The sequence below is a fragment of the Staurois parvus genome, unplaced genomic scaffold (genome assembly GCF_062004578.1).
Source record: "Staurois parvus isolate SC_StPar_1 unplaced genomic scaffold, SC_StPar_1.0 ptg003710l, whole genome shotgun sequence".
Lineage (NCBI taxonomy): Eukaryota > Metazoa > Chordata > Amphibia > Anura > Ranidae > Staurois > Staurois parvus.
The window spans coordinates 21,313-41,720 of NW_028321506.1; the positions used below are offsets into that span (position 1 = coordinate 21,313).

At 47.5% G+C, this 20,408-nt stretch overlaps 1 protein-coding gene across 1 annotated transcript in view; it reads right to left on the bottom strand.

Moving 5' to 3' along the window:
* LOC149427501 (kelch-like protein 21) overlaps window positions 1-20,141 on the bottom strand; it is a 40,265-nt gene extending 20,124 nt beyond the window's left edge. The window contains 2 exon segments of the mRNA XM_089667961.1: window positions 8,903-9,975; window positions 19,999-20,141. Of these exon segments, the coding sequence (XP_089524087.1) occupies window positions 8,903-9,938 (1,036 nt within the window). The 5' untranslated portion in view covers window positions 9,939-9,975; window positions 19,999-20,141.
* Window positions 20,142-20,408: the final 267 nt, after the last annotated feature.

The window sequence follows — 20,408 nt, forward strand, 5'->3', positions numbered from 1 at the left end:
TGTAAATGGAGGGGACTGTGGTGGGGACCGTCATGTAAGGAGGGAAATAATCTGGTAAGGACCCTCGTGTAAGGGGGGGGGGGGGGGGGTACTGTGATGGGGACCCTCAAGTAACGGGGGAAACTCTGGTAGGAACCCTCGTGTAAGGGGGGGGAACCTTCATGTAGGGAGGGGACAACGGTGGGGACCCTCACGTAAGGGGAGGAGGGACTGTGGTGGGGACCCTCATGTAAAGGGGAGGGTGGACGCTGGTGGGGACCCTCATGTAAAGGGGGGGGGAACTGTGGTGGGCACCCTCATGTAAGGAGGGCAATAATATGGTAAGGACCCTCGTGTAAGGGGGGGGGGACTGTGATGGGGCCCCTCAAGTAACGGGGGGGGGGGGGAGAGACTCTGGTGGGAACCCTCGTGTAAGGGGGGGATTCTCATGTAGGGAGGGGACAACGGTGGGGACCCTCATGTAAGGGGAGCAGGGACCGTGGTGGGGACCCTCGTGTAAGGGGAGGGTGGATGCTGGTAAGGACCCTCAAGAAAGGGGAAAAAATCTGGTGGAGACCATCGTGTAAGGGGTGGAGACTCTGGTGGGTACCCTTATGTAAGGGGGGAGACTCTCACGTAAGGGAGTGGGGGGAACTGTGGGGGGGACCCTCGTGTAAGGGGGGGGTGACTCTGATGGGGACCATCTTGTAAGGGGGTAGGACTCCGATGGGGACTGTTATGTATGGGGGGAGGACACTGATGGAGACAGCCATGTAAGGGGGGAGGACTCTGATGGGGACAGCCATGTAAAGGGGGAGGACTCTGATGGGGACAGCCATGTAAAGGGGGGAGGACTCTGATGGGGACAGCCATGTAAAGGGGGGAGGACTCTGATGGGGACAGCCATGTAAAGGGGGGAGGACTCCGATGGGGACTGTCGTGTAAGGGGGGAGGACTCCGATGGGGACTGTCGTGTAAGGGGGGAGGACTCCGATGGGGACTGTCGTGTAAGGGGGGAGGACTCCGATGGGGACTGTCGTGTAAGGGGGGAGGACTCCGATGGGGACTGTCGTGTAAGGGGGGAGGACTCCGATGGGGACTGTCGTGTAAGGGGGGAGGACTCCGATGGGGACTGTCGTGTAAGGGGGGAGGACTCCGATGGGGACTGTCGTGTAAGGGGGGAGGACTCCGATGGGGACTGTCGTGTAAGGGGGGAGGACTCCGATGGGGACTGTCGTGTAAGGGGGGAGGACTCCGATGGGGACTGTCGTGTAAGGGGGGAGGACTCCGATGGGGACTGTCGTGTAAGGGGGGAGGACTCCGATGGGGACTGTCGTGTAAGGGGGGAGGACTCCGATGGGGACTGTCGTGTAAGGGGGGAGGACTCCGATGGGGACTGTCGTGTAAGGGGGGAGGACTCCGATGGGGACTGTCGTGTAAGGGGGGAGGACTCCGATGGGGACTGTCGTGTAAGGGGGCAGGACTCCGATGGGGACTGTCGTGTAAGGGGGGAGGACTCCGATGGGGACTGTCGTGTAAGGGGGGAGGACTCCGATGGGGACTGTCGTGTAAGGGGGGAGGACTCCGATGGGGACTGTCGTGTAAGGGGGGAGGACTCCGATGGGGACTGTCGTGTAAGGGGGGAGGACTCCGATGGGGACTGTCGTGTAAGGGGGGAGGACTCCGATGGGGACTGTCGTGTAAGGGGGGAGGACTCTGATGGGGACAGTCATGTAAGGGGGGAGGACTCTGATGGGGACAGTCATGTAAGGGGGGAGGACTCTGATGGGGACAGTCATGTAAGGGTCTCAGATAGGGACCATTTATTAAAGTTCTATTTCGTATCATGCTGAATAAATTAAAAAAAAAAAAACTCCAAGTAAAACCTATTTATTTGTGTAGAATTTAATTTGTTCATTTATACATTTTTTGGCCCATTCATTTTTGTGAATGACATGATGTGGCCCTCGTACTGAGAATTTTGGAGAACCTTGTATGTAGACCTTGCATGAATCTAGGAACAGATGGCGCGGCTAATCCAGTAATAAGGACTGTCATAGTAGTTCCTCAGTCCCGCACCTGCTGCAGGCACTCCCTGGGGACGTCGTCATTGTCACCTTGTCATAATGAGGCAATCACGGCACATTAGCTGGCACCGGGCTGTGAATGCTGCCTTCAGCTTGGTTTGTAGGCCGTGTTCAAAACTCTGAACACGGCACTGAATGTCTACAAGAGCCTCAGCATAGTCAGCAAGAAGACCGATGCGCCTTGGACCACTGGAGTTCAATCAGCTTATATATCACCTTCCCTGGTCCTCCCTCCCCCTTCCATGCCAACACAATTTTAAAATAAAATCTTCATTACAATTCTTAATTTATACCTTGTGATGTCATCACTGGGTCTCTGCGTTTCTCTATGCAATGCATGCAGAACATGGCTGATGGGAGTGGCCAGCAGGGTGCTAAACACCCTACCTTAGCTCTTCTCTAAAGAGCACTTCAGCTTAGATGCAAGCAGTGGGCCGGCTCTTGGGAGGAGTTATTCAAATATCAAAATGTCTTGATGGGTGGGTGTCAGTCTGGAGGAGTGGGCATTCTTAGTAGGGCTGTATTTGCATGAGGACTGACCAGGTAACACCCAGATGTGATGCTGAGCCTCCGTGATTGAAAGAACCAAAATCCAATGAAAGAGATGTGGCCAGGGACAGTCAGACCGGGGAGGAAAAAAGCAAGAGGATGCTGGACATCCTCCAGCCAGAAAATGAGATGGAGCTCTATCTGACTTGCTGCAGCTTCTAATGCATATTGTGAGAAGCTCACAGTGTGCAGTGAAATCAGAGTAAGCCGTTTCAATACAGGAGAGGAGAAGGTACAACTGTGCAAGACTGAAGGGAAGGCCAGAGGGAGGATTTAAAGGACGATTCTTAGCAGGCATGGGGGCCAAGAGCACATTTTGGAGTGGAGCCTCCCTTCTCCTTTATTGCAATTTTAAGGAAAGGTACGGCCATGGGGTCAGAACTAACTCCATTCACCCCAGATCCCATCTGTCCAACTCATGGATGACTTGGGCCCATTGATATTTTTACAGCTCGCCATCAAAGCAGCATAAAGGTGAAGGAGAAGGGGGAGGAAGTGGGCTGAGCCTCAGGATGTAAAGAAGGGACTATCATCTCCAGCAGTTGGGTTCCTTCAGTTCTGATCTCGGAGCATATTATGTGTCAGTCCCTCCAAAGCCAATATTTAAGGTTCATTTGCATTACCCAGATCTACATCACCAACTCCAACCATGACACCTCTGCACAGCTCCGCCCACTTCCTGCAGCCATTACAAAGAAGTCTCACCATGTCTTTATGGACCTTGCTTTGTGCACTGGTGCGCAGTCATGTTGGAACAGGAAAGGGCTGTCACGATCGCGGCGTCAGACCCCAGACCTTCTCACCAACTCGTGACCAAAGGACTAGCCAATCTAAAACCGAGATGTCACGTGCGTAACAATGCCACACTCAGCTTCACCCTGCACAACAATTTTCCAGCTAATGGACCACAGATCGATGTACCGTCAGCCTGAGCAATTGTTACTGGGTCAGGTTAATTACGCAATTAACCCTTCACACTGCCACCACCTCCTTTTTATACAGAGAAAGAGGAAACTCAGCAATATCTGCTATACACTATAATGATTGAAATAATCGTCTGCATAACACGGTCACCGCAGGCCGATTATACAGAGGACTAAACAAACACGGTAGCGCCCTTTTAGAGGCAGGAATTCGTAAATTGCAATTAAGAGCTGTAGAAACAGTTCAACACTTTCAGAAGGAAAGATTTATTACTAAAAGGTCAAATGGGTGCAATAAAAATATTTACAGAAAAAATGTAACAAAGATATATATATATATAAACATACAGAGACCAACAGCACAGCAAAGAGATATCAGAGAGAGGTGAAAGGGTTAAGGTACTTGCCAAAGTCCTGGGTTAGCAGATCCCAAGTTTCAGAGCAAAAGGGCACAAGTCTCCCCAGGTGGTATTGATGTTAAAATGGGAGACGTCTTCAACCTCACTCTTAGGCCTGACAGCCTATTTTGAAGTCCCCCAGCAGGGGGTGTCTCTGAAGTCAAGGACCAATACCCAGTTTAGGGCATGTAGGTGTGGGTGGATACCTCAACTACAGCCAAAATCTCCCGTAACTCATATTTTGGCTCATAACTTTCCAGCTGCACAAGTGACATTCCACCCGCAGGTAGATTATTATGCAGACAAGTCTGAGGATTGATTAGATATGAATTATAAAATTATACACTGAACGGTTCACGAGATCTATTTTTCTGCTTTCCTATGTGTCCGAGACAAGGCGAGTGACCCATCAAATTGTTTGCCTGCTCATCGCCCATCTGGCGATATGCCTGTTTTTTATGTAAGTCTCTCATATTCCAAGATATGAGACACAGGGGAAAGATGGATTTTAACAGAGGTTATCTGATTCTGTCACCTAAGCTGAGTTAGGTTTATTAGGTTGGAATCTCTTTCAACTCCTGGGAAAGCTTGCCTTATCTCTTCCGAGGTGTTACAATTTGCAGGTTCTTTGGACAGGGAGGCCCCGGCTCCCTTGGGGGGCTTTATAGCTCCTATGACATTCCTAACTCACACACATCTGGCCAAATGTTGCTGGACCTCTCCGATAAGGGGGAAGAATGAGGGAGAAATATATTTGTCAGGAGGGTTAATCCCTTTGCCAAGATGGAGGTTGAAACCAAAATGGTTGAACCGCGTCCATCTCTGGGTATACGCTGTTACAGGGGCCATCCCCAAACTCTTCCCACAAAGTTGGGAGTATGAAATTGTCCATAATGTCTTTGTATGCTGACTCCTTAAGAGTTCCCTTCACTGGAACTAGGGGGCCAAGCCCAACCCCTGAAAAACAACCCCACACCATAATCCCCCCCTCCACCAAACTTTACACTTGGCACAATGCAGTCAGGCAAGTACCGTTCTCCTGGCCACTGCCAAACCCAGACAGGTCCATCGGATTGCCAGACAGAGAAGCGAGAGAACATATCTCCCTTGCTCTAAAGTCCAGTGGCGGTGTGCTTTACACCACGGCACCCGACGCTTTGCATTGCACTTGGTGATGGAAGGCTTGGATGCAGCTGCTCGGCCATGGAAACCCATTCCATGAAGCTCTCTACGCACTGTTGTTGGGCTCATCTGAAGGCCACACCAAGTTTGGAGGTCTTTACCTATTGACTCTGCAGACAGTTGGTGACTTCTGCGCACTGTGCGCTTCAGCATGCGCTGACCCCGCCCTGTCATGTGACGTGGCCTACCACTTGGTGGCTGAGTGGCTGTTGTTCCCAGTTGCTTCCACTTTGTTATAATCCCACTAACAGTTGAGCGTGGAATATTTAGTAGCCAGGAAATGCCACAGGATGGACTTATTGCCCAGGTGGCCACCTATCACGGGACCACGCTTGGAATCACTGAGCTCCTGAGAGCGACCCATTCTTTCACCATTGTTTGTAGAAGCAGTCTGCATGCCTAGGGGCTTGATTGTATACACCTGTGTCCATGGAGGGGATTGGAACACCGGAATCACATGATATCGAGAGGATTGGAACACCTGAATCCCATGATTTGGAGGGGATTGGAACACCTGAATCACATGATTTGGAGGGGATTGGAACACCTGAATCACATGATTTGGAGGGGATTGGAACACCTGAATCACATGATTTGGAGGGGATTGGAACACCTGAATCACATGATATGGAGGGGATTGGAACACCTGAATCACATGATATGGAGGGGATTGGAACACCTGAATCACATGATTTGGAGGGAGGGCCCAATAATTGTGGCAATATAGTGTATTTTAAAATTACTTTAAAGCAGAACTCCAGCTAAAAAGATAAAATAAAGAGCTCAATAAAAAGATACAATTACAAAAACTAACTTTTGCTGCAGTTTTCACCTTCATTCCAGAGGATTTCGCTCATAGTACTTTCTTGCCTCAAGGTGTCCAACATCACTCAGTCCTCTTCCTCTGAGCCCAGGTTGTCCTGCACCCTCCTCCCCCCCGGTCTGTGATTGAACAGTGAAAGGAGAAGCAGTGCACCTGTCACTCAGGATGAGAGAGCAATCAGCACATGAACCGATTGGTTCCTTGTACTGCTTCTTCCTCTTGCACTCCAGTCCGGCTGCACCAGGTCACCTTCAGGAGGAACGTAAGCCGCTTGCATTTAAAAAATACATTTAGTGATTTATTAAAGTGATACTAAAGTCTTTTTTTTTTAATAACAAACATGTTATACTTACCTGCTCTGTGTAGTGGTTTTGCTCAGAGCAGCCCCGATCCTCCTTTTCTCGGGTCCCCCGTCAGTTCTCCTGTCCCTCCCTCCCGTCAGGTGTCCCCACAGCAAGCAGCTTGCTTTGGGGGCACCTGAGCAGGTGCACTCGAGAGCCGCAGCTCTGCATGTCCATTCACACACAGAGCCATGGCTCGGCCCCACCCCTCCCTCTCCTGATTGGCTGAGGCTTTCAATCACAGCCAGTGAGCCAATCAGGAGTGGGAGTCTCGGGAGAACTGAGGCTCTCCTGGACATGGATGAATATGGGGCTCAGGTAGGTGTTAGTGGGGGCTGCTACACACAAGTTTTTTTTTTACCTTCTTGCATACAATTGAGCCTTCAGAACCACTTTAAGGATTACAGAGTTGGACTCAAGTGACCCTCTAGGGCACGGGTGTCAAACTGGCGGCCCTCCAGCTGTTGCCAAACTACAAGTCCCATGAGGCATTGCAAGATTGACAGTTACAAGCATGACTTCCAAAGGCAGAGGCATGATGGGACTTGTAGTTTGGCAACATCTGGAGGGCCGCCAGTTTGACATCCCTGCTCTATAGTATTCCTCTTCGCTCCTCCATCGCAGCTACATAAAAAAGGTTATGCGGGGGGAGGAGCTGGGCCAGCACATACAATAACTAGACACTCCTAGAAGAGGAGAGGGCTTAGAAGTGCAAGGAGGGAGAGGCCTGTGCTAGAGAACTGACTCTCCAGCTAAAAAAAAATGATAATCATGAACAGCTCACTAAACGATACCATTACAAAACTGCTGCAGTCTTCACCTTCAATGCAGAGACCTCTCCTGCAGTACTTATTTACTGCCACTAGATGTCCTCAGTCTGATGGCCAGCATCACTCATCCTGAACCCGCCCCAGCCTGTGACTGGACAGTGAAAGGAGAAGCAACACAGTGATGAGCTCATCTCTCTGTCACTCTGCTCTCTTCTCCTGTCAGCATGCTCCTTGTACCACTTCTTCCTCTCTGCACAGGGACTACAGGAGGCGGATAACAGGTCCCATTCAGCTACTTACAGCGCTTGCATTTAACAAATACATTTAATGGTGTATTATTGATCGCAGAGCCGCATTCATTTGTATCTTTTAGATCTGCCTGGAGTCCCATACTCTCTGCTTGAATATTAGGATCCAGGGACTGACTGAGGTCCTCTCGCTGCAAACGAAACGTATTTGCTTGTTCTAGTTGTTTATTGAGAGCGGCTGACGACTATTAATACACCAGCGCGTGACATAAAGAGGGGGAAGCCGAGGAGTGTGAACCTGTCTACCCAACATGGATCTGGGCCAACCGCTCCCATGGCCGGGACAAAGGAAAAGCCTGGAGGGGCTTACAGGAACCACCAAACGGCTCCAGCTGTGCATGATTTATGCTGGGGGAGGGTCACAGATATAACCTGGATCAGGGGCAGACTACCAGTCATGGCCCCCTCCCCCCCGTGACCTCTGCCAGTGATCTCAATATAAAGTTATGTTTAAATCAAGGACAGGTAGCAGGATAGTCGGGCGTATGCCCCCCCCCCCCCCCCCCCCAGAGAAAGGGACCGTTTGAGCAGCGGCGGACAGCAGGAAGATCAATGTGGTGGGGCATGGGGGAGGGCAGTTGCAAAGCGACTGTCGTGAGAGAGGGAAGAGAGAGGGGGGGGAGAGAGAGGGGGGAAACAGAGAGAGAGGGGGGAAGAGAGAGAGGGGGGGAGGGGGGAGAGAGAGGGGAGAGGGTAAGAGAGAGATGGAAAGAGGTGGGGAGAGAGAGGGGGGGAGGGTAAGAGAGAGGGGGAAAGAGGGGAGAGGGGAGAGAGAGAGGGGGGGAGAGGGAAGAGAGGGAAGGGGGGGAGAGGGAAGAGAGAGGGGGGGGAGAGGGAAGAGAGGGGGGGGGGAGAGGGAAGAGAGGGGGGAGAGGGAAGAGAGAAAGGGGGAGAGGGAAGAGAGAGAGGGGGGAGAGGGAAGAAAGAGAGAGAGGGGGGAGAGAGGAGGGGGGAGGAAGAGAGGGGGCAAGCAAGAGGGGGGGAGAGAGAGAGGGGGAGAGAGAGAGGGGGGGAAGCAAGAGGGGGAGAGAGAGAGAGGGGGGAAGCAAGAGGGGGAGAGAGAGGGGGGGAAGTAAGAGGGGGAGAGCAAGAGAGGGGGGAAGGGAGAAAGAGAGGGAAGAGAGAAGGGGGGGAGAAAGGGAGAGGGGGGAGAGAGAATCATATATACATACACACACTTATTGAATGCTCTCATTGGGGAGGGGGGCGCAATCTAAATACACTACTGAGGATTGTCAGTCCCATTGCCGGGGACCAGAGCTGTGGACAAGATGTTAGATAATAAGGAGGGGCCGTATATTGCTGCCTGGGAGATACAGGTATTGCATACAGTCGCTCATAGATATCAATGGCTGATAAACGCACATAAACACACGCATGCGTATTCCCAAGTACAGTTCTATCTGCCCCTCACAGCTAGACTTAGGAGGTGGAGACAAAAGCACTGCATGCACTTTGACCCCTAGGGAACCAAAAACATTAAAATCAAAGTAGGATTTTCTTTGACCAAACTAATTGGTCTAACAGAAGATCACCGCTCACCTGTCACGTAGATGTCATTCCCCAGTGCTGCAATGCTGTAGCCGCCTCCCAGATGATCCGGGAATTCCGCCAGGTACCGCCACTGCCCCGTGTGAGGGTTATAACAGTCCACCGTCACCAGCTCATCACAGTCCTGGTCGCAGCCGCCGACCACCACTAATATCTCTGCCAGTCCCGTGGAAGGCCGTGGCCTCATTCTCTCGCAGGGCAGGTCGTGACGGTCGTACTCGGAAGACTGGAAGGCACGGGCTTCACCGATGAGCCTCAAGCAAGAGGGGCTGAAGTAGACCAGGGGGTCGCTCTCCACGTGGGCCAACAGGTAAAAGCGACGGATGAAGGGCAGACGGATGTGCTGGAAGAGCTCAGGCCAGCGGTGCTGGCGGTGGGGGAGGTCAGCCCTGACCCACCTAAGGATAATCTGATAAGCCGCCTCCTCCTTGTCCACGCACAAGCGGTCATCCATGATATATTCCAGCATCCGTTGCCACGGCAACCGTTCCACCTCCCGGGCCTGGGCCAGTTGTGGCATGTGGGCCAGGATGAAGCGCTTGGTGCTCTCAGCCAAGCCCCGGCAGGCGTAGGCCTCGGCAAAGTCCTGGATCTCCAGACAGTTGCTGACATCTAGCTGACGCTCCAGATAGGCACAGCAGGCCTCCTTCACTGAGGGGAACTGGAAGAGGTCCGCGGCCTGCAGAAGGGGTTCCACATTCTCTTGAGTGACAGTCACCCGGCCAGTGTAGCAGAAATCCACCAGCAGACCCAGGATGGGTCCAGTGACCTGATGCAGCTCCACCCGCTCAGCCTGGCTCTCCCGCAGCCTCCCTGCAAACATGGCACGGAAGTAGTTGCTGGCCGCAGCCAAAACGGTGCGGTGGCATGGGAAGTCATGCCCTCCAGCGCTCACAGTCATGTCGAAGAACTTGTGCTCAGCCCTCAGTTCGTTAATACCTCGCAGGAGGTGGAGGGCATGTGAAGAGTCGTAAAAGGGCAGAGAGGAGTCAGGGGGAGGTGGGGAAGTGGAGGGAGAGTTATCCATGATGACGACCCAAACGCAAGGGTCAGCGGAGGATCATCTGTGGAAGACAAAGAAGAGTTAACCATAGGCGGCATTCTGTTATTTATCAAAGCATCTGAAAACAGAACTATTTGTGTTCACTTCATGCAGTCAGTCAGAAGTCAGGTTAAGGACAGTTGGTGAAAATGACAGAGGTGATACGCAACACAAACCACAGATTCAGATACTTAAATAAAATATAAAAAATCTTTAATTCAATAGCTATTACCATGATACTTTGTAGAATCCAATACTGGTTGTATGCAACATTTCAAGAAGAGCCATTGTGGTTGCCCATAAAACCATATTTGACCATTCAATGTTCTGAAGCAGCAAGGAAGATTCTCATTATCTGCTTTGGGCAATAAAAAAACGTTCCTTCAGGACAAGGCATGGAACAAAGATGTGGAACAACTTCTACTGAACCACCTTACTGTGAGCTGACTAGCTATGTTGGCATAGACATCTAAAAGGAGGAACTATTGTGGCTGCCCATAAAAACCAAATTCAACCTTTCAATGTTTTAGGGCAGCAAGGAAGATTCTCATTATCTGCTTTGGGCAACAAAAAAACTTTCCTTCAGGACAAGGCAAGGAACAAGGATGTGGAACAACTTTTACTGAACCACCTTACCATGAGCTGACTAGATGTTGGCATAGACATCTAAAGGAGGAACTATTGTTGTTGCCCATAAAAAAAACAAATTCAACCTTTCAATGTTTTACCCCCTAGACCAGTGGTTGTCAACAATGTTTTAGGGCAGCAAGGAAGATTCTCATTATCTGCTTTGGGCAATAAAAAAACGTTCCTTCAGGACAAGGCATGGAACAAAGATGTGGAACAACTTCTCCTTAACAACCTTACTATGGGCTGACTGGCTATTTTGGCATAGACATCTTAGGGAGGAACCATTCTGGTTGCCCATAAATCCACTTTTGACCTTTCAATGTTCTAAGGCAGCAAGAAAGATTCTCATTATCTGCTTTGGGCAACAAAAATTTCCTGCAGGATGAGCTATGCAACAAATATGTGGAACAACTTCTACTGAACCACCTTAATATGAGCTAACTAGCTATGTTGGCATAGACATCTTAAGGAGGAACTATTGTGGTTGCCCATAAAAACCAAATTCAACCTTTCAATGTTTTAGGGCAGCAAGGAAGATTCTCGTTATCTGATTTGGGCAACAAAAAAAACTTTCCTTCAGGACAAGGCATGGAACAAAGATGTGGAAACAACTTCTCCTTAACCACCTTACTATGGGATGACTGGCTATTTTGGCATAGACATCTTAGGGAGGAACCATTCTGGTTGCCCATAAATCCACATTTGACCTTTCAATATTCTAACGCAGCAAGGAAGATTCTCATTATCTGCTTTGGGCAACAAAAACTTTCCTTCACGATGAGGCATGGCGCACCTGTCTAGGATGTGGAGCAACTCCTCTTGACCCACCTTTCTATGGGCTGACTAGCCATCTTGGCATAGACATCTCAAGGAGGAACCTTTATGGTTGCCAATGAAACCAAATTCAAGCCTTCAATTTTTTAAGGCATCAAGGAAGATTCTCATTATCGGCTTTGGGCAACAAAAATTTTCCTTCAGTACAAGGTATGGAACAACTCCTCTTGACCCACCTTACTATGGGCCAATTAGCTGGGCATCCCCAAGCTCATGAAGTCAAATGCTCCATACCTTGCAATGATGTAACAACTGTATATAGGTAGGAGTAAACTCGGATTGCATGTGTTCTATACACCAGTGGTTCTGGGAGGATAGTTGGCAACAGGGGCATAAAGGAATTTTTCCATGATCCCAGAATGAAGAATAAACCATTTCCAGGAATTGTGTTGATACATTTCACTGTTGAAGACATTCCCTTTATGAAAACCTAGCCAGCAGTTCCTAAGGCCGCTATGACTGACAGTTTTTATAAAGCTCTAACATAAGTCTTCTGTTGTATCTCATTGTGATTCTGTTAACATCCACCGCTCAAGCCCTGAGGAGGGGGGAGGCCTTTCCCCTGAGACCTGCTGGCAGCTTTTATATGCTCTTATTGAATAAACATTTTTAAAAAGTCCTCAGAGTGATATGAACTTTTGTACTAGGTGCTCCTCCATACCCACCGCAGAGTTTATTCCCATTACAAAGACATGCTGTTCCTTATATAGATTTCTGCATGCTCCCTGTAGTGATAATTTGTTGCTGTAAAGTATCTGGTCTTCTCTGTTCATGGGTTGTTGAGTAGGGATGAGCTTGGGTTTAATTTGAACCCTGAAGTTCATAGTTTCATAGTTGGAAAAGTTAAATAAAAGCCTTCTGTGGTTGTTTGGGCTAGAACAGAACCTGTAGACTTCATGTGGGGATTCCTATGACATCATTTGCCCAGTTTGGCCAGATAGTCATATTGGGTCAATGTCCTTGTCCTAAAATGGCCATATTGCTATATTAAGTCAGTCATGACATGAGAATCCCCACCTCTTTGTGTCCATCTAGTTCAACGTGTGTGTTATGCCTCAGTCAATAAGCTGGATTGAGCTTGAATTTCCCCTCCCCAAAGCTGAGATACAAGGGGTGGATATTCTTGTGACATCATTGACTTAATATGACCACATGGCCATTTTAAGACAAGGACATTGATCCAATATGACCATGTTGGCAAATGAGGTCAATGATGTCATGAGAACCCCCAACCCTTTGTGTATGTCAGCTGCAGGGTGGGGAATCCCCCACCTGCAGCTCATTGGCCCAGCAATGACAGCTAACTTCTGGGTTCAAACCAAACTCAAGCCTGAACCCAAGCTCATCATTACTGTTCAGCTTAGCCAGTTCTATAAAGAGCCCTTTGTGCTGGTTGGATCAGACCTGACCTGTAGGCTTGCTGTGGGGATTCCTGAGCCTGAGGCTGATGTACACAAAGGAGTAGGGATTCTCATGACATCACTGCCCTAATATAGCCATATGGCCATTTTCGGACAAAGACATTGACCCAATATGACTGTCTGGCCAAACGAGGCCAATGATGTAATGAGAACCCCAACCCTTTGTGTACATCAGCTGCGTGGTGGGGAATCCCTTGCCTGCAGCTCACTGGCCCAGCAATGGCAGCTTCCTTTTGGGTTTGAACCAAACTCAAGCCTGAACCTAAACTCATTACTACTGTTCAGCTTAGTCAATTCTATAAGAACCTTCTGTGCTTGTTTGGGCCAGACCTGAACCTGTAGACTTCATGTGGGGATTCCTATGACATCATTGACCCAATTTGGCCAGATAGTCATATTGGGTCAAAGTCCTTGTCCTAAAATGGACATATTGCTATATTAAGTCAGTAATGACATGATAATCCCCACCCCTTTGTGTACATTAGCCGCATGGAGCATGGTGGGGAATCACCTGCCTGCATCTCACTGGCCCAGCAATGGCAGCTTCCTTTTGGTTTTGAACCAAACTCAAGCCTGAACCAAAACTCATTACTACTGTTCAGCTTAGTAAATTCTATAAAAAGCCTTGTGTGCTGGTTTGGGCCAGAGCTGAACCTGTAGACTTCATGTGGGGATTCCTATGACATCATTGACTCAATTTGGCCAGATAGTCATATTGGGTCAATGTCCTTGTCCTAAAATGGCCATATTGCTATTTTAAAATCAGTAATGACATGAGAAAGGGTTGGGATTCTCATTACATCATTGACCTCATTTGGCCAGACGGTCAGATTGGGTCATTGTCCTTGTCCTAAAATGGCTAGATTAGGTCAGTGATGACATGAGAATCCCTATCCCCATCGGCTGCAGGATGGGTATTCTTATGACATCACTGACCTAATCTAGCCATTTTAGGACAAGGACAATGACCCAATCCGACCGTCTGGCCAAATGAGGTGAATGATGAAATGAGAATCCCAACCCTTTGTGTACATCAGCCACATGGCGGGGAATCCCCTGCTTGCAGCTCATTGGCCCAGCAATGACAGCTGCCTTCTGGATTTGAACCAAACTCAAGCCTGAACCGAAGCTCATCACAACTGTTCATCTCAACCAGTTCTATAAAGAGCCTTCTGTGCTCTGTTGGGTCAGAGCTGATCCATTGGCTTGCACTGAAATCGCAGTCACCACTAAGCAGGAAGCGAAGACCACCTTAAAAGATGGCCGCAGTCATGTGCTTATACACTTACAGACTATATAGGGCAACAAGGTTTTAAAAACACAAGGACCATGGATAGACCATGGATAGAAGTCATTTTTCAAAGCTGATCATATTGACGAAATATATTGACAGACAGACCACAGCTCTTCTCTAATAATCACGCCACAAAACTGTAGATGACCCTTAAAAGGACACCTCTCCTGAAATGCAGAGGAGGCCCTTTCCAACCACCTTCTCCTTAGTTGTCCCTGACATTAATACCTTTTGAGTCATCGATTAGGACCAAGCATGCGAGTCAGATAAGTAAGAGTGAGGTCAGCACTCCTAATCTTGGGTCAATGACTCACAGCATTGAAGTCCATGGGACCATCATCACAGGTCTAGCATAGCCTTCCATTAATACAAAATTGTGCCAGATCACCTTGGATGTGCCGACGCAACAGCAAAAGCAGCTCTAGATATTTTTTTCAAAAACGGTGGTGGTTAACCTGGTAGGTATTGGGGCCTCAACTGTGGCTCTTGGCATCACCAAGGGGTCCTGCACATAACATTCAAGCCCACATCCAAGAATTAGAAAAAAAATACTCTTCCAGTGCCCACCCACCCCCTCCACTGCAATAGTCAATTGCTTGTTCAATCAAGGGGTGCTTGTAGCGGAACCGGACCCCGACTGCACTTGGGTATTTCTGTTAGACTCCCGCTTCCCTGTCCGAACACAGATCCACGGACACCACCGCTGACCAAACAAGATTCGATGACCAGACTTGAAGGAAACCAGGAAATAGACTTCATATAGCTGATAAATATTACTGTCACATCTGAAGTAATTCCAACCGCATTCTCAGCGTCCATTAGTGTGACGGGAGTCACTTTGGGTGGGGGGGCCCATGGAACACAACTCACATTGGGGAGGTGGGGAGACCCCTGTCTCAGCTCCCCATATACCTCTTGTGTGTAAGTCACCCTGTGTCTCTTAGGGGCACAGGGTGACTACGGGACGCTGAGAATGTGGTTGGAAGTACTTCAGATGTGACAGTAATATTTATAAGCTATATGAAGTCTATTTCCTGGTTTCCTTCAAGTCTGGTCCGTCTAGTCTTGTTTGGCCAGCGGTGGTGTCCGTGGATCTGTGTTTGGACAGGGAAGCGGGAGTCTAACGGAAATACCCTAGTGCAGTCGGGGTCCAAATCCGTTACAGTGCTACAATAAGGAGAAATACTTATCTTCTTCCACATTCCAGCAGGCTTCCTCCAGTGGTGCGACTGGTCCACCACAACCTCAACCCGAGGTCCCACTTCTGCCTCCTCCATACAATGCAGGGTTAATAGTCAGGAGCCAGCCATTGCTGGTGATAGAGTAACTATTGATGCCGGTTCTACCCCCTAGACCAGTGGTTGTCAACATACAAGGAGCTGGGGGGCTTCAACTATAGCCCCTGACATCTCCAAAGGGCCACACATAATGTTCAATATACAACAGAAGACTGTCAGAGACTTCAGACATACTACAGGAGATGATCAGGGCCCGCAGACATGCAATATGGGTGCTTGGAGAGTGAATAGACACTACAGGAGAAAGAGAGAGAATCCCCATGATTCTCCAGCTACAGGAGACGGCTAGAGCTGAATGCCATTATAACCTCTGTGCAAAATGGTGGCTTCCCCTACCAGGGGCGGACTGACAACTCATGGGGCCCCTGGGCAATAGGGGATCATGGGGCCCCTGTGTCCTTGCCCAAACTCAAAAAAGCCTATGAAAAAGGTACCAGGGGCATCTCATGGGGCCCCCCTACTGACCCCGGGCCCTCGGGCAGTGCCGAGTTTTCAAATGGTCAGTCCGCCCCTGTCCCCTACTGACTGCTGGGTCCTGCAAAGGGCCGCACAGCAAGTACCAAAGGTCTGCATGTGACCCTTGGACCACAGGTTGGGCACCAGGACCCTAAACAGGAGCATTTAGCCCTTGCAAGGGGGAAGGGGGGTGGCTGGAAGATTTTTCTTCTAATTTCTAGAGTTAGGCTTGTAGCATATGTAGTGCTACAGGAGACTGTCAGAGAATTCAGACCCAATTATAGGAGACGGTCAGAGACATGCTACAGGTGTGACTGGAAGATGAAGGCATGCTATAGGAGAGAGCAGGGGAGGACTGACAACTCATGGGGCCCCCAGGCAATAGGGGATCATGGGGCCCCTGTGTCCTTGCCCAAACTCAAAAAAGCCTATGAAAAAGGTACCAGGAGCATCTCATGGGGCCCCCTACTGACCCCGGGCCCTCGGGCAGTGCCCGAGTTTCCAAATGGTCAGTCCGCCCCTGGGAGAGAGTCAGACTGGTAGCACGATACACAAGACTGCTAGAGATCACTGCCAATACAGCTCCTTTACAAATCAATGTTCTCACTCCTAGTTGCTGAGGCTTGGGGGCTACACACCGCCAAAGAGCTACACATAAGATTCGGTATATGTAGTGCGACAGAAAACTGTCAGAGACTACAGAAACTTGCTGCATGGTCAGAGACATGCTACAGGTGTGACTGGAGACTGAAGGCCTGCTATAAGAGACAGTCAGAGACTGGTACCATGATATAAGAGACTGCTAGAGATCACTGCCATTACAGCTCCATTACAAATCAATGTTCTCACTCCTAGTTGCTGAGGCTTGGGGGCCACACTACCAAAGAGCTACACATAAGATTCGGTATATGTAATGTGACAAAAAAAAACGGTCAGAGACCATGTGTAGTCAGAGACCATGTGTAGTCAGAGACCATGTGCAGTCAGAGACCATGTGCAGTCAGAGACCATGTGCAGTCAGAGACCATGTGCAGTCAGAGACTGAATGTGATCAGTGACTGGTAACATGATGCATAGGACTGCTCTCACTCCCAGCTACTGAGCTTTGGGCCCACACTATCAAAGAGCTACAAGAAGAAGTACATGTAATGCGCAGTTTGGTTTAGTTCCGAATTGAAATTCAAATGAAATTTTCGTTGTTCGGAGAATCGGATGTATCTGAATTTCCAAATTACAAACGTAATGAATCTAAACGAATCCAAAAATAACGAAACAAGATTTCGAATTCGAAAACTAAAATTGAAAACAAAATTCCAAATATAAAAAGATATTGCTGACGGTTGCGGATTTCCTTCAAAGACTGCGTGTATTAGAATGTAGCCATCTTCCAAAACTCAAATTTTTAAAAGAATAGAATAAAACAGAATGGAATAGAATAGAAAATAAAGGAATAGAATAAAAAAAGAATAGAATAAGACAGAATAGAATAGAAAAGAATAGAATAGAAAATAAAGGAACAGAATAAAAAAAGAATAGAATAAAAAAAAAAATAGAATGGATTTGAATAGCATAGGACAAAATAGAAAGAATATGGCAGCCTTCCAAAATACCAATTTCAAGAAGAATAGAATAGAAAAAAAAGGAATAGAATGAAAAAAAGAATAGAACAGAAGAAAAATGAATGGATTTGAATAGCATAAGATAAAGTAGAAAGAATATGGCTGCCTTCCAAAATACTAATTTCAAGAAAAAATAAAGGAGTAGAATAAAAAAAGAATAGAATAGAAGAAAATAGAATGGATTTGAATAGCATAGGATAAAATAGAAAGAATATGTCTGCCTTCCAAAATTCCAATTTCAAGAAGAATAGAATAGAAAAAAAAGGAATAGAATGAAAAAAAGAATAGAACAGAAGAAAAATGAATGAATTTGAATAGCATAAGATAAAGTAGAAAGAATATGTCCGCCTTCCAAAATTCTAATTTCAAGAAAAAATAAAGGAGTTGAATAAAAAAAGAATAGAATAGAAGAAAATAGAATGGATTTGAATAGCATATGATAAAATAGAAAGAATATGTCGGCCTTCCAAAATTCTAATTTCAAGAATAGAATAGAATAAAAAATACAGGAATAGAAAATACTAGAATAGAAATAAATAAAACTGAATAGAAAGTGAAAGAAAGAAAAAAATAAAATAGAAAACAAAGGAATAGTTGAAAATGAATAAATGAGTAACTTAACAAACTGATCTGAAACAAAACAAATGTTTTTGTTCCGCACATGTCTATGCAACAGAAGACTGTCAGAGACTACGCGGTCAGAGACTACGCGGTCAGAGACTACGCGGCCAGAGACTACGCGGTCAGAGACTACGCGGTCAGAGACTACGCGGTCAGAGACTACGCGGCCAGAGACTACGCGGCCAGAGACTACGCGGCCAGAGACTACGCGGTCAGAGACTACGCGGCCAGAGACTACGCGGCCAGAGACTACGCGGCCAGAGACTACGCGGCCAGAGACTACGCGGTCAGAGACTACGCGGCCAGAGACTACGCGGCCAGAGACTACGCGGTCAGAGACTACGCGGTCAGAGACTATGCGGTCAGAGATGCGACAGGCGTGGTTGGGGATGGAAGGCACGCACTTAGAGACAGTGGAAGACTGTTAGCATGGTACACAGGACTGCTCTGGCTCCTGGCTGCTGGGGTTCAGGGGCCACACTACCACGGAGCTAAACATATTCAGTACATATAATGTCACAGAAAATTCTCAGAGACTGCAGGCAATACAAGAGAGGGTCCGAGACATGCTACACGTGTGGCTGGAGACAGGATGGTGACATGGAACTGCTAGAGGTCAACATAGCTTTAGCTCCTTTACAAATCAGCGTTCCCACTCCAAGCTGCTGGGGGGGGGGGGGCACACAGTAAGGATCAAAGGGCCACACATAATATTCAGTATACTGTATTCCAGGGGTGGGCAACTGTGGCCCTCCAGCTGTTGGTGAACTACAAGTCCCATCATGCCTCTGCCTTTGGGAGTCATGCTTGTAACTGTCAGTTTTGCAATGCCTCATGGGACTTGTAGTTCTACAACAGCTGGAGGGCCGCAGTTGCTCACCCCTGCCGTATGCAATACTACAGAAGACTGTCAGAGATTGCAAACCTACTGAAAAATATTTTAAAAAATACATTTTCAAATATACTGCATGTCTTTTAAAAACACACTTAATCTACATTTTTGGAATGCATTTACAAGTATATGTAAAAATTACTTTTTTTATATTTAAAAAAATACGAAGAATATATTTAAAATAAATTTATATTTCTAAAAATATTTTTTTATATATTTTGTAATATATAAAAAATGCATTTCAGCATACAGTATATATATATATTTTTATTTAAATATATTTTTAAATATAGGGAATACAGCCAAAATTGTATTATTTCAAATATATTTCAATACATTTGGGAAGAGTATTTTGAAAATATATTTTTCCTCCATGTGGGAACCGTCGCCAACCACAAACAGAAGCCAGAAATTGTCCGCGTCCAAAGCCACAACTACGCTCATTTTCAAATATACTGCAAGTCTTTAAAAATACATTTAGCTACATTTTTGGAATGCATTTCCAAAATATATATAAAAATATGTTAAAATTACTTTTTTATATAAAAAAAAAAATCTGAAAAATAGATTTAAATATATATATATATATATATATATATATATATATATATATATTTTTTTTTTTTTTTTTTTTCATATACTTTATAATATATAAAAAAATGGATTTCAGCATACAGTATATTATATATTCACTATATTTCAATATATATATATATATATACACACACACACACACACATATATAATTGACTAAGGCCAAAATTGTAGCATTTCAATATATTTGGGAAGAATATTTTTAAAATATATTTTTCCTCCATGTGGGAAGTGTTGCTGAACACAAACAGGAGCCAGAAATTATCCGCGGCGTCCAAAGCCACAGCTACGCTGAAAGCCAACAATGCGCCGCTCTCCGTTCAAAGCCACAGCGCGCACTCTCTACATCAGGGGGGCCCCGGGGCCCCTGGAGGCAGCTTACTGACCTGCAAGTTAAAGGAAGAGGAGTGATGGGGGGACCTCGTGAGCCGTTGTACGGAGAGGTCGGTCTGCTGCTCCTAGACGCTGGCAGCGCGCAGTCTGGCTCTGGAAATGTAAAACTGCAGCTGCTCACAAGGCGAGCTTTGTCACCCAACGTCCTCCCACTGGGCTGAGCCCCCGGCTGCGCAGACACATTGACCCCAATCTGCTGTTACCACCCCCCCCCCCTCCACCCCAGGCCTGTGACTCACCGGTGCAGCAAGTGACAGCGCCATGCCATCAGCCTATAAGCACTGCGGGAAGCTGGAGAAGACACGGATCTCTGCGGGCCACAGAAATCATTATGGGAAGGATCCGTCTGCCAGACAAATTCTCTTCTGTCTGCACAGCGAGCAGCTGCTCCGACCCCCCCACC